The sequence below is a fragment of the Ovis canadensis genome, chromosome 22, assembly GCF_042477335.2.
Source record: "Ovis canadensis isolate MfBH-ARS-UI-01 breed Bighorn chromosome 22, ARS-UI_OviCan_v2, whole genome shotgun sequence".
Taxonomy (NCBI): domain Eukaryota; kingdom Metazoa; phylum Chordata; class Mammalia; order Artiodactyla; family Bovidae; genus Ovis; species Ovis canadensis.
In genome coordinates this window covers 32884765-32900136 of record NC_091266.1, presented here as the reverse complement: position 1 = coordinate 32900136, position 15372 = coordinate 32884765, and the positions used below count along the sequence as shown (strand labels likewise).

The 15372-nt window shown below is 39.4% G+C and overlaps 1 protein-coding gene across 1 annotated transcript in view; it reads right to left on the bottom strand.

Moving 5' to 3' along the window:
• CC2D2B (coiled-coil and C2 domain containing 2B) overlaps window positions 1-15372 on the bottom strand; it is a 206286-nt gene that overhangs the window by 18217 nt on the left and 172697 nt on the right. Inside the window, exons 25-30 of the mRNA XM_069568154.1 lie at window positions 13059-13155; window positions 8022-8120; window positions 6348-6530; window positions 6012-6209; window positions 4209-4298; window positions 642-755 (exon numbers count right to left, since the gene is read on the bottom strand). Of these exons, the coding sequence (XP_069424255.1) occupies window positions 642-755; window positions 4209-4298; window positions 6012-6209; window positions 6348-6530; window positions 8022-8120; window positions 13059-13155 (781 nt within the window). The remainder of the gene's footprint in view (window positions 1-641; window positions 756-4208; window positions 4299-6011; window positions 6210-6347; window positions 6531-8021; window positions 8121-13058; window positions 13156-15372) is intronic.

Genomic DNA, 15372 nt, shown 5'->3' with positions numbered 1-15372 from the left:
GAGCACAATTTTACAGTAGTTTGAACATTCTTTGGCATTGTCTCTCTTTGAGATTGGAATGAAAACAGACCTTTTCCAGTCCTGTGGTCATTGCTGAGTTTTCCAAATTTGCTGCCATGAAGTAGCACTATTATTTGTACTACTTTACAAAGAAGAAAAACAAAAGGAAGTCATTCTTTACATTGTGGAAATTTTGATGAAGCAACATTATTCTCCTAAGTAAATATTTGTTTGCCTATGAAATTTCCTAATTAATTTGTGAAAAAATGGAAACTTGGAGTTGAAGTCTTTAAAACTTGCAACTGAAAGCTAATTAATTTTGTTTGCTGCTGCTGCTGCTAAGTCACTTCAGTCGTGTCCGACTCTGAGATCCCATAGATGGCAGCCCACCGGGATCCCCTGTCCCTGGGATTCTCTAGGCAAGAATACTGGAGTGGGTTGCCATTTCCTTCTCCAATGCATGGAAGTGAAAAAGTCAAAGTGAAGTCGCTCAGTTGTGTCCAACCCTTAGCGACCCCATGGACTGCAGCCTAGCAGGCTCCTCCGTTCATGGGATTTTCCAGGCAAGAGTACTGGAGTGGGGTGCCATTGCCTTCTCCCAATTTTGTTTACACTATTTAAATACTAAGTCCAACACTTACTTCCAACACTGAGGTTCCTAGAAGGACCAAAGCTTTCTTTCCAAAATACAGGAAGAAATTACAGAGAAGTATGGCATGCTCCTCCTTATTTCCAATAGCTAAACTGATGCAGCGCTAAGGTGAAACAAAACAAAGACAAAAAAAAAAAAGGGAAGGGAGGGGAGGAGACAGAGTTGAGTAGTGCAAGCATCCAACAGATTCAGGGCCCCTCCACGCCCTTACACACACATTTTTGCCAGGTCACTAAGATGACTGCAAAGCCTAAAACTCTGACACACTTTTCCTGTTAAAACATTAGGGCATTAGAAAGAGAGAACATTAACCTGGAACATAAGGGTCACCTTTATTACGGGACAATTAATGTGGATACTTTGCGACCCAATAATTTTATCATCCAAAATGAGGCAGCTCTTTGGGGGCACAAATACCCTGGGAAAACAGGGCTGAGCACCAAAGAATAAATGGTTTTGAACTGTGGTGCTGGAGAAGACTCTTGAGAGTCCCTTAGACAGCAAGGAGATTAAACCAATCAATCCTAAAGAAAATCAATCCTGAATATTCATTGGAAGGGCTGATTCTGAAGCGAAGCTCCAATATTTTGGCTACCTGATGTGAAGAGCTGACTCACTGGAAGAGACCCTGATGCTGGGAAAGACTGAGGTCAGGAGGAGAAGGGGACAAAAGAGGATGAAATGGTTGGATGGCATCACTAACTCAATGGACGTGCGTTTAAGCAAACTCTAGGAGATGGTGACGGACAGGGAAGCCTGGCGTGCTGCAGTCTGTGGGGTTACAAAGAGTTGAACATGACTCAGTGACTGAATAACAAAATTGGCTAATATTTTAAGGAACTTCATCTGATAGGAAATCACCTGTTTTTGGAGGAAAGGATCCTTTGGTCAATGGAGTCAGTCTCTGCCCTGTACCAATATAATGCTCTCAACTTAGAAGAAGAGATCTGAGTTGGAGCCCAATCAAGAAAAGTGATGGAAACTTCCTTAACCGAAAGACCTGAACAGCAGGGGTAAGTGTAATCAAATGCGGAGTGCCTAGCAAGGCAGTTGCAGCAGGGGAGAAAAAGCACAGCACAGGTGGCAGACCAGCGGCCTATGATTTAGCTCCAGTCTATAGGTGTGTTTTGCTTGGCCCCAAAATGCTTTTAAAAATTGGAAGATCACACAGACAACTCTGAATTTCTGGATTCTCTTGAAGAATCAAAGGATCTAACAAAATATATGGGCCCACATGTTCATAAGGCAATACTGTGTTGCTGCTTAGTAGCAGCTGCAACACGCAGACTCGGCTGCACCCTTTAGACTGCTTCTGTTTCCTTAGTCCCAGAGAAAGGGCTGTGGTGGCCAGGGAGCTTGGGGAGGGGGAGCTCAGGAGCTCTCAGAGTGACTATTTACCAGTCAGTCGGGCAGCGTTTCAATGGTTTAACAACAGATGTGGCCACATCAGTACACACTGGCTGGATGTGATGGTGAGGGATAGAGGTTAAGAAAAATGGTAACACGGCTCTTCTGAAAGATACGTGTGATGAACAGGAGAATGAACAGCAGAACGTGAGTAGTCTTCAATGTCAGGCTAAGGAGGTTCCCCTGACTGCATCTCATAAGAGGAGGAGGGAATGAATGAGAGTAGGTAACTAACATTGGAAAAGACTGAAGCTGGGAAAGATGGAAGGCAAAAAGAGAAGACAGCAGCAGAGGATGAGGTAGTTAGACAGCACGATAGCATCACCAGCTCAAAAGACATGAATCTGAGCAAACTCAGGAAATCATGAAGGATAGAGAAGCCTGGTTGCTGCAGTCCAGGGGGTTGCAAAGAATCGGATATGACTTAGCGACCGAACAACAACAACAAGGTAACTAACATACTGTGTTCTAGCTGCCTATCCTTTCAAAATCCCTCTATGACACAGATGAGGAAAGTGAGGTCTAATGAAGCTGAATAACTTAAGGTATCAGGTATCAGGTGGTTGAAGTAGGATGTGAACCAAGGTTTGTTCAAAGACTGTATGTTGGGTAGAGGAGATAACTCCTGTGACGATTTAATTAGTCATTCACTCAGGGAGTTCCCAAGTCCAGAGTTCATGGCAATGGGAAGACACCAGCCAAAAGGAAGCCTGTGCCGGTGGTGACCTGTTGATTATGAGTACCGTTTGGCTTGGAGGGCACTTGGAAGCACTGGTATTTGCCAGAATGGTTATTTTTATAGTTATTTTTAGCTACTTCAGAGGCTATCTTTCAATGTTCTGCAGGATTGTAACACATTCTGATGAGTTTGAAGAGTCTCAGAAGAGTCTAGAGTTAATATACATCTCTTTGAGTTTTACCAGATTTGACCCACTGGGTCCTAAAACAAACTACATGCTTGTGTCTCTCTTATTCTCATTTAGCAGAAGGCAGGGTAACTGACCTATTAAATTAGTCCTGTGCTCTCTAAATCCATTTCAGCTCAAATCCAGCCTCTAAGCATTCTAGATAAGCGCAAATTTACCTTTTCATTCAAGGAGATTAAACTTGGGATGTATATATATAGTGTGTGGGTATAGGGCCAGTGTATATTTAGTTAAGGCCAACTAAATGTGAGAGTTGGACTGTGAAGAAGGCTGAGCGCCGAAGAACTGATGCTTTTGAACTGTGGTGTTGGAGAAGACTCTTGAGAGTCCCTTGGACTGCAAGGAGATCCAACCAGTCCATTCTGAAGGAGATCAACCCAGGGATTTCTTTGGAAGGAATGATGCTAAAGCTGAAGCTCCAGTACTTTGGCCACCTCATGCGAAGAGTTGACTCATTGGAAAAGACTCGGATGCTGGGAGGGGTTGGGGGCAGGAGGAGAAGGGGACGACCCAGGATGAAATGGCTGGATGGCATCACGGACTCGCTGGACGTGAGTCTGAGTGAGCTCTGGGAGATGGTGATGGACAGGGAGGCCTGGTGTGCTGTGATTCATGGAGTCACAAAGAGTCGGACACGACTGAGCGACTGAACTGAACTGACTGAACTGAAATATAATTTAAGGTGAAATGGAAAAAGTGTTCTAATTAGGATTGGCAGATTTTGGGGGGAGGGATGGGATGCCTAAAGCAATTTAAATTTCAAATAAATAGTTTTTAGTTTAAATATGTCCCAAATATTGCATGGGAACCAGTCTAAATACAATTTTAATCCAAGTGCCAAGGAAGCTCTTCATTCAGATATGGGAAAACTAGGGAAAGCTTCTGGGAAGCGGTGGTATTTCCCCTAGACTTCTGGGTCTAACCCCCTCTATAGCAAACAAGGCATATTCCATATTTCTCTCTGGAGAATGTCATAATGTTGTACTCCTGGAATTCCTGCTGAATCTGATTATGAGCTACTTAAAGAGTTGAACAAGATTTTTGGTCTTTAAGAATTATTTCTATGGGTTGTTATAGAGCTGAATGAAAAGAGTGTATTAAATTATCAAATGCCTTCAAACTGCATAAGGAAAGCTACTACATAAGTGCATAATATTTTTGAAATGTTTCTTTAAAAGAAAAGCAAACATTATACATTTAAATTGTAAATTGTAATTGGTTACCTCTGATGTCATCCATATATCAAAACCATCATTTTCATCCAGTGCATCAGGCATAATGGGAATCAAAGATACAAAGTGAGCAACAAGGTCCTGAAATAATATTAACTAAGATTTATTAAGAGCATACTATATGCCCATCACCAAGCATAGTGCTTTACATGCATTATCACCAAATTTAGTATATCCTACAAGCCTTTGAAATACACACTATTATTAATTTTATTTTACAAAAGAAGAAACAAACTTAGAGTGCTAAGATAACCTGCCCACACTAACACTCACACTAACACACTAACATAATATATGGGTCACACACTAACACAACATATGGGTCTCTGGGAATAAGCCGGTTAGCATGACTCCAGACCATGTATGTTCATCATTACATTTCACTATAATAAATTAAAAATTTTAATGTGATACATTACATGTATACTTTAAAATACAACTGTTTAAGAAAATTAAAAAAAACGTGTAGAAGAGTAGCAAAAGTTTGATTTTCTTTCAGGTTCAAAATCCATGAGAATTATTTTTATTAATAAAATCCAGTTATAAGTTGCTGAAGCAAGAAGATATTGGTGCAGCCTATTTTTACAAACAACAGAACTTCTGTTGTGGCCTCCTACCCCTATAGGGCTGGAGATAAGGACTCAGAGTTAACACAGACAGTTCACCAACATTTTCACTGATTTACAGTAGCTACCATATATGCACTACTAAGACCTCCTACACTAATCGTGTTTCTGACTTCATGCAGTTAATTAAACATGGCTCACAATTCCTGATAAGCAAAAGAGCTAGGATTTTTTCTACTTTTTTTTTAAAAGACAAAGACTGTCTTTAAAAGAAATCTGAGAGCATCATTATCTCCTTGGACTTTTGGTATCAGGAAATAGGAAAAGAAGAAACCCAAAAGCAGAGTGTAGTAAAATGTGATCTAAATTAGGACTTTTGATTTTGGCTTAAAGAATTCGGGTGAGAGCTTCATACTGGAAGAATGATATAAATATTCTAAGGAGAGTCAATTGAGTCAATCAGGCCTGAATAAATAAAAGGTATAAATGATTTTTCATAGATGTCCGTTAATCAAAGCTTTTTTTTTTTCCTTAAAGGGGAGACTAGATTTCCGATTCCACATTTCCCTTTCTCAAAGTGAAAGAAGCTATCTCGTCTTCTGAGTTCATAATGAACACCTGTACATGTCTCTTTTGTCAGCTGGTAAATAACAGATATGCATAAAGCCACAGAAGGTGAGAAGTGTTATGTTGGCAGTTTACAGAGCAAAAGATAACATAGCCTCTTTACAACAAGAAGCAATCCTTAAAAGGACACAATCTCTTTAGAAATACAACTTTCAATTCTGCCTGAAAATCAAAGGAATTTTTCTGCGACATTTTTCAAAGTCTGACAGAAAGATTTTGAAGTTGGTATGGTCGCATAAAGTGATGTGGCAACAGTGACCTTCAGCACACGTGGGCAGAGTGAAGGGCAACAGGAGGAAATGTTTTCTTCCACCACGCACTCAGGAGCACACATTGCAACACAGACGGTATCTCTCTCAGGAAACTGTCTCCGAAGATAAAGCAATTTTAATAAGAAAGTTTTACTCAAAGTTAATATTAAAAAATAAACCAATTAAAATAAATATAAATTTAGAGTGATCAAAATGTTCTAAAATTTACTGTGGTGATGGCTGCACAACTTGGTGTATATAGTGAAAACCACTGAATTATATACTTTAGAAGGGCAAATTATATGGTTTGTGAATATCTCAATAAAGTTACTAACATAAATATCACTTACAAGTCTTGCATTAGAATCATGAAGAAACATATCCAGGAGTTGTTGAGGTGGATTCAATGCCTTGATGTATCTTATCACTAAGATCTGTATCCCTTCATCATTAAAAACAGTAGTGGTGATTCTTCGTTTAGGAAATAACGCCTTACAAGCTTTTGTAAAAATCCGTGCTCTCTCCAAAATGTCTATTTGATCTGAAAACTAGAATCAAGTTCAAAATATTTCAACTTGCTACCATACTGTTCCCACCAACAAATTGAACCAACACTTATTTTTGTCATCTTTGAAATTAACACTCCTTTGATAGTATATCTGAAAATAATTCAGTGGAAAGCCTACCTTGTCTAGTGCTGGACTACAGATGGCATATGATATTTGAGGTTCAATAGTAGCAAAAATGTTTAAGAAGGTACATTCTTTTAAATTCTGTCCATTATAATCTTCTTTAGGAGACACATAAGTCTTACTCCAAGTATACCCAAGCAAAAAGGGTGGAATATTTACTTGAAATGTTCCGCTAATCTGAAAGAGTATATGAACAGAATGGATTCTGCATGATGAAAATAAACATCAGTCAAAGACAGCTCAGTTCAGTCTACTCCATTGCAGGAAATGGGCTTGCATGGGTTCATGCTGATTCGACTAATAGGGACTTGCAAAGAATGATAAAGTTTCCATGATGGTCTGCTCACAAGCAACCTTGACACCCTGGGTCCCTCTGTAATATGTAGTATGTGGAAAAGGCAGAAGTAAGAAAAGGATGAAATGAGAAAGCAAGTTAACATACCAGAGTGATAGAAACTCTTAGAGAATCAAATTCAAGCACAGAGAAAAAAGCTAAAAGACCATGTTACATTTTGCACTGGGTCTGGAAAGAAAAAAAATGGAACAGAAGGAGAGATGACCCAAAGTCCACTGGAGGAGGGACCATGTGTGTATGTGTGTGTATGTTTGTGTCTGTGTGAGGAGATAATTTAAAATAATAACTACTACTACTACTAACAACATAACTAATATTAATAGTTATTAAGCACCTACTATGTATAAGGTGGAGCACCCCACTCCAGTACTCTTGCCTGGAAAATCCCATGGGCAGAGGAGCCTGGTAGGCTGCAGTCCACGGGTTGCGAAGAGTTGGACACTACTGAGCGACTTCACTTTGACTTTTCACTTTCATGCATTGGAGAAGGAAATGGCAACCCACTCCAGTGTTCTTGCCTGGAGAATCCCAGGGACAGGGGAGCTTGGTGGGCTGCCACTCTGGGGTCGCACAGAGTCGGACACGACTGAAGTGACTTAGCAGCAGCAGCAGCAGCATGTATAAGGCATTCTTCCAAGTGCTTGATATAGATCACATTATTCAATGAGGTAGACACCACTAATCTCCATTTTATAGATAAGGAAATGAGTTCAGAGCATGTGAGGAAGTTGTGACAGGTCACACAGCCAATGAGTAGTAGAGCCAGGATTACAATGCAGACGAGTCTACCTTTGAAGCTCACGTTCCTAACTACTTCTCTATCCTAGCATCTGGCCTGAGACTGAGAAGTAACTGCAGGGATTATAACAGGAAGCCCTATACCTCCAACAACTTAAAATCTCCCTTGCTCTTTATCTGCAGCACCTGTATTTGTAACGTGCTCCCACGTGACATGCTGTGATTGCATAGAATCATGGAATCCATGGTTACCAAGCAATGTCATTATTCAGAAAATGTATGAATCTTGAATTATGTAACTATTATAAACAAATACGAATGTTGCTTTAAGACTTATGGTTAGCTGTCCTTTTCTTCATCAATGAACACTAAAAATATATGAAATAAATTTGTGGGTATCTCCTAGAGATGGCTAAAATCTTCAAATACTCCAACACCTAAGAGGCACTTGCATACAGGATCATTTCAACTGACTTATCAACCTACCAATCAAAATCTGACTCAAAGAAAACTGTAAGTGTTTCTATTAGCCAGAGACAAAAATTTAGAGTTAGCAAAGAATCATTTTCTATTACCTCAGATTGTTGTAGGAGAGCAGAGAAAGGGAAGACAATGGATCCAAGCCAATTCTTTCTTATATATGAATGACCACTGCAGCTCTTGAAACAGCGATCCTATTAAAATAAATGTTTTCTATTACTATTCTACATCATGTGATGAATAACTTCACACAAACTTGCAGGTAAGTATAATAAATTCTCTTTCATTTTAAAAAGAAACCAAAGAGTAAATAGAAAAGTTTTTTTCTCACTTTCAGAAGTTTCTTTAAAAGATAATTGACTATTTAAAGCAACAATAATGACCTGTTGCAGAGTTTATGACATATGCAAAAGCAAAACATATGATGAAATAATACTAACACAAAGCATAGGAGTAGAAACGGAAGTGTAATAATATCCTCTCCTTACACTGTATGTGGAGTGGCATAATATTATAGACTGTGATAAGTGCAATAATATATAATAAAACCTAGAGCAACCATTAAGAAATAAAAAAAGTACAGCTAATAAGCCAATAGTGAAAATAAAGCAGAATAATAAAAGTCCTCTATTAATCCAAAAAAGGGAAGAAAAAAAGAATAAAAAACAGATGGGACAAGCAGAAAGCAAACAGGAAGATGGAACCCAGCCAAGTCAATAATTACACAAAACATAAATACCCATTCATTGAAAGATAGAGGTTGTTAACTGAGTAAAAAAGGAAGACCCTAGACTATACACTGTCTAAAGTAAACTCATTTTACATATAAAGACACAGATTAAAAGAAAAAATAAGAAGAAAAGAAAGAAAAAGATACACCATACATACAAACACCAATGAAAAGAAAGCCGAAGTGACTATATTTATAACATACAAAGAAGATTTAAGAATTAAGAAATGTAGCCAGGGATAAAGAGGAATATTTCACAATAATAGAGCAATCAATTCATGAAGAAGGAATATAATCTTAACTGTGTGTGTGTGTGTGTGTGTGTGCTAAGTTGCTTCAGTCGTGTCTGACTCTGTGTGACCCAATGGACTGTAGCCCTCCAGGTTCCTGTGTCCATGAGGATTCTCCAGGCAAGAATAGTGCAGTGGGTTGCTATGCCCTCCTCCAGGGGATCTTCCCTACCAAGGGATGGAACTTGAGTCTCTTATGTCTCCTGCATTAGCAGGCAGGTTCTTTACCCCCAGCGCCACCTGGGAAGCCCTGTAACTCTAATAAAGAGTTATAAAATCAGAGCTAAAAAACATGACACCAAGAGCAATTCATTAAAAAATGCTCAACATCATTGTGTGTTGTTACTTGCTCAGTCACGTCTGACTGCGACTCGCCAGGCCCCTTTGTCTATGGAATTTTCCAGGCAAGAATACTAGAATGGGTTCCCATTCCCTTCTTCAGGGGATCTCCCCAACCCAGGGATCAAACCCAGGTCTCCTGCATTGCAGGCAGATTCTTTACCATCTGAACCACCAGGGAAGCCATCCAACATCATTAGTCATTCAGTTCAGTTCAGTTCAGTCACTCAGTCATGTCCGACTCTTTGCGACCCCATGAATCGCAGAACACCAGGCCTCCCTGTTCATCACCATCTCCCGGAGTTCACTCAAACTCACGTCCGTTGAGTCAGTGATGCCATCCAGCCATCTCATCCTCTGTCGTCCCCTTCTCCTCCTGCCCTCAATCCCTCCCAGCATCAGAGTCTTTTCCAATGAATCAACTCTTCGCATGAGGTGGCCAAAGTACTGGAGTTTCAGCTTTAGCATCATTCCTTCCAAAGAAATCTCAGGGCTGATCTCCTTCAGAATGGACTGGTTGGATCTCCTTGCAGTCCAAGGGACTCTCAAGACTCTTCTCCAACACCACAGTTCAAAAGCATCAATTCTTCGGCGCTCAGCTTTCTTCACAGTCCAACTCTTACATCCATACATGACCACAGGAAAAATCATAGCCTTGACTAGACAGACCTTTGTTGGCAAAGTAATGTCTCTGCTTTTGAATATGCTATCTAGGTTGGTCATAACTTTCCTTCCAAGGAGTAAACGTCTTTTAATTTCATGGCTGCAGTCACCATCTGCAGTGATTTTGGAGCCCCCTCCAAAATAAAGTATGACACTGTTTCCACCGTTTCCCCATCTATTCCCCATGAAGTGATGGGACCAGATACCACGATCTTAGTTTTCTGAATGTTGAGCTTTAAGCCAACTTTTTCACTCTCCTCTTTCACTTTCACCAAGAGGCTTTTTAGTTCCTCTTCATTAGTCATTAGGAAATGCAAATTAAAACTATAATGAGATACAACCACAGGCTTTTTAGAATGGCTAAACTTTTGAAGTCTGACTACATGCTTGTAAGAATGTGAAAGAACTAGAAGTCTCATACAGTGCTGGTAGAAATAAAAAATGGTACAATCACTTTGAAAAAACAGTTTGTTTCTTAAGTGTCCACTTACCATATGATCTAGTCATTTCACTCCTATGTATTTACCACCCCCAAAATTAAAGCATTTGTATGTAAGACTTCTACACAAATCCTCATGGTAGTTTTATTTATAATAGCCCTCTCACCCCTGCCATAGAAAACCCACTTGTCCATCAACAGGTAAAGATTTAAACATACAATACAATGTGTGTTTTCAACAGACTACCACTATACAATAAAAAGTAATGAACTATTTGATAAATAACACAACATAGACAAATCTAAAAATAATTTTTTTCCCTGAAGGAAAGCTGCCATGCCAAGGAAAAAAGAGTGAAAACTGTATGATACCATTTCTATAAAATTCCAGAAAATATAAACTATAGTTACTGAAAGCAGATGAATTGTTTCCTGGGATGGGAGGAAGGAAGGAAGGGAAAGATGGAGGTATTCTAACAGGACAGAGGAAAACCTTTGAGAGTGATGCATATATTCATTGCCTTGACTTTGATGATGGTTTCATGTATATATATACATATATGTCAAAATTTGTCAAAATACACACTTTATGTGCAGCTTACTGTATGCCAACTACTTCTCAATAATGCTATTTTTAAAAATTAGAGACAGTGTAGTGGGGTATTGGGCAAAAAAAAGGTTTGACATTTACTGCCAACACCACTAACCCCACTGGCATTCACTCTGTAACTCACTTCACTTTTAGCCATTTACATTTTTCATTTCATCAGCCAAAGTGCTGAAATAGGGGGAATATGGGAAAGGTGTTAGAGAATAGTTCTTGGGATAGGCATGTTGCTTGTTTGAGTTAAGACTGACATAGGCAACAAACTGCTCCATAGTACTAGTATATACTTATATCCACTGATTTTTACTTGTAATTAGGGGAGATGAGAGCAGTTCGGTTGAGTTTAGGAATCAAGAAGAAGAGAAAGGACAATGAAGACACGGAAAGGGTTGGTGCACACTGAACCCCACTAGGTCCCTTGTCCTTGGTTTGGCCCCTGATGATTAGGGTCAGTGGCTGGAGAAGCTCTTCTACTGTGAGATTTTGTGTACAAACACTATTGCTTTAACGTCTAGATACACAATATGTGGTATGGATTCAGAGAAAATAGGCCCGTTCTGCCCATGTTTGTACAGAATCCAGTGCCTCTTGAGTATTCAGAAGTTTGATAGCTTTGGGCTCAAGGATAAGTGGAGGGATAACACCCTTGGCACAGATGGTGGCATCATAATCAGGGGCAGTGTCAACAGCGCTGGTGGTGAGATTCTTTTAGGTGGCTTTGACAGCTTTGGGGGCTGAGTCAAAAGAACACGCATACTGACGACTATAGCTAACAGTCATGTCTAAGCACAATTATGAGGACTCCTCGGAGGCTTCCAGAAAACTTTGCGAGGGACTGGTGGAGGTTTTGTGAGTAGAAGGTAGAATAAGAATAAGACCTTAAATTATTGATGTTAATGTGATTTCTTTTAAATCTATAAACTCAAAATTTCTGTTAATATTACAGATATACACTATTAATCTGGGCTGAAGTAAAGAGCTAGGAAAAAAGAAGGGAGATAAAAAGGACAATTCATTGTAGTTTTCCCCATATACTATCTTGCTTTCTTCTTCATTTTGTGCTTTTCCATCAACCACCTTTCCCTGGCTGTCATAATTATGGATCATGTTGGCTTACTGCCAAGAAATAATGGCATCAGTTAGATAGCATCACCAGCTCAGTGGACATGAATCTGAACAAACTCTGGGAGATAGTGAAGGACAGGGGAGCTTGGTGTGCTGGGAGTCCATGGGGTCACAAAGAGTCAGACACAACTTATTGACTGAACAGCCACCACAACAAAGGTTAACATGGGCCATTTCTTGACTAAGAAAATTCACTGAATGGTCCTCTTGCAGACAGTCCAGTTTAGAAATGTAAAAACCTTGCAAAAGAAAATGTAATATATTCTGGCTCCCATTTTAATCTGATCTCTCTTTTCTTCTAAGAAGAACAAATGCCAGGGAGTTCAGGGTCATAATAGACAATATTGAGATTCCAGTGATCACATGCCAGCTAGGAAGCCATGGTATTCAGTTTCTAAGCCCTGGATGTGTTGCTACCATTTACTTGAATCTGGGAAAGCACTGAAGTTTGAAAAAAGCTACCAGTACACCTGATTCCTATCTGCAGTTCATAGCCATTGCTTTTGAGATTTACCTACATCTCAGTAAACAATGTAAAGCACCTTAATGTATATACTTTCACCGTAGTATATACATTCAGTATATATCATAGTATATATCATAGCAAATATGCTTAGTGCAGCAAACCTTGAAAATATGCTAAAGCTTCGCTACCAGGAAGTTCACATGTAGATATAAGGTTCAACTGCAGAAACCTACTTTCCCCAAATTCTTGGTATATTTATCCCTCCTCTTCCTATGTGTGGTTTATGATCTCTGTTATTTTTGAACTGACTTGTCACATGTCTGATTTTATTTCATGTTGCTCCATATCCCTTTTAGAAAATGTTGTAAATAGACACTGCATCTAAAAGCAAATTAACAAATATGTTCACAGACTTCATTCAGTCTGAACCTAGAATTATTTCAACATTGATTATTATAATTTTTCTACTTTACCTCATGCTTTTCAATAATCATTTCATCAAAAATGTTGATATATATATTATCTTTTATTTTAGATAAACTTGAGAAGTTACAGTCATGTCCTGGTAAGCTGTAAATAAGAAAACATATTCAGATGCTTGATTTTATAAAATCATTATTCATAAAGGACTACAAAATTACCTGTGTTATTTTCTTTTATAAAGTGTAAGCTAAGAAAAGCTATGTGTTTTCAAGATGACTGTTATCTTTCATTAGACTCAATATCAAAAAATCTACAGACAATAAATCCTGGAAAGGATGTAGAGAAAAAGGAACCCTCCTACACTGTTTGTGGGAATGTAAATTGGTACAGCCACTATGGAGAACGGTATGGAGGTTCCTTAAAAATCTAAAAATAGATTTGTCATATGACCCAGCAATCCCACTTATGGGCATATACCCAGGTGTGCGCACACGCAAAGTTTCTTCAGTCATGTCCAACTCTTTGTGACCCTATGGAATGTAACCCACCAGGCTCCTCTGTTCATGAGATTCTCCAGGCAAGAATACTGGAGTGAGTATCAGTTCAGTTCAGTTCAGTTCAGTTCTTCAGTCGTGTCCGACTCTTTGCAATCCCATGGACTCCAGCACGCCGGGCCTCCCTGTCCATCACCAACTCCTGGAGTTTACTCAAACTTGTGCCTATTGTGTTGGTGATGCCATCCAACCATCTCATCCTCTATCGTCCCCTTCTCCTCCTGCCTTCAATCTTTCCCAGCATCAGGGTCTTTTCCAATGAGTCAGTTCTTCGCATCAGGTGGCCAAAGCATTGGAGCTTCAGCTTCATCATCAGTCTTTACAATGAATATTCAGGATTGATTTCCTTTAGGATGGACTGGTTGGATCTCCTTGCAGTCCAAGGGACTCTTAAGAGTCTTCTCCAACACCACAGTTCAAATGCATCAATTCTCCAATGCTCAACTTTCTTTATAGTCCAACTCTCACATCCATACATGACTACTGAAAAAACCATAGCTTTGACTAGACGGACCTTTGTTGGCAAAGTAATGTCTCTGCTTTATAATATGGTGTCTAGGTTGGTCATAACTTTCCTTCCAAGGAGCAAGCGTCCTTTAATTTCATGGCTGCAGTCACCACCTGTAGTGATTGTGGAGCCCCCCAAAATAAAGTCTCTCACCATTTCCATTGTTTCCCCATCTATTTGCCATGAAGTGATGGGACTGGATGCCATGATCTTAATTTTCTGAATGTTGAGTTTTAAGCCAACTTTTTCACTCTCCTCTTTCACTTTCATCAAGAGGCTCTTTAGTTCTTCTTTGTTTCCTGCCATAAGGGTGGTATCTGTATATCTGAGGTTGTTGGTATTTCTCTCAGAAATCTTGATTTCAACTTGTGCTTCATCCAACCCGGCATTTTGCATGGTGTACTCTGCATATAAGTTAAATAAGCAGGGTGACAGTATACAGTCTTGACATACTCCTTTCCCTATTTGGAAACAGTCTGTTGTTCCATGTCCAGTTCTAATTGTTGCTTCTTGACCTGCATACAGATTTCTCAGAAGGTAGGTAAGGTGGTCTGGTATTCCCGGGTCTTGAAGAATTTTCCAGTTTGTTGTAATCCACACAGTCAAAAGCTTTGGCATAGTCAATAAAGCAAAAGTAGATGTTTTTCTGGAACTCCCTTGCTTTTTCGATGATCCAACGGATGTTGGCAATTTGAACTCTGGTTCCTATGCCTTTTCTAAATCCAGTTTGAACATCTAGAAGTTCATGGTTCATGTACAGTTGAAGCCTAGCTTGGAGAATTTTGAGCATTACTTTGATAGTGGGTGAGATGAGTGCAATTGTGTGGTAGTTTGAGCATTCTTTGGCATTGGCTTACTTTGGGATTGGAATGAAAACTGACCTTTTTCAGTCCTGTGGCCACTGCTGAGTTTTCCAGATTTGCTGACATATTGTTTGCAGCACTTTCACAGCATCATGTTTTAGGATCTGAAATAGCTCAACTGGAATTTCATCACCCCCACTAGCTTTGTTCGTAGTGATGCTTTCTAAGGCTCACTTGACTTTGCATTCCAGGGTGTCTGGCTTTGGTGAGTGATCACACCATCGTGGTTATCTGGGTCATGAAGATCTTTTTTGTATAGTTCTTCGTGTATTGTTGCCACCTCTTCTTAATATCTTCTGCTTCTGTGAGGTCCATACCATTTCCGTCCTTTATGGTGCTCATCTTTGCATGAAATGTTCCCTTGGTATCTCTAATTTTCTTGAAGAGATCTCTAATCTTCCCCATTCTATTGTTTTCCTCTATTTCTTTGCATTGATCA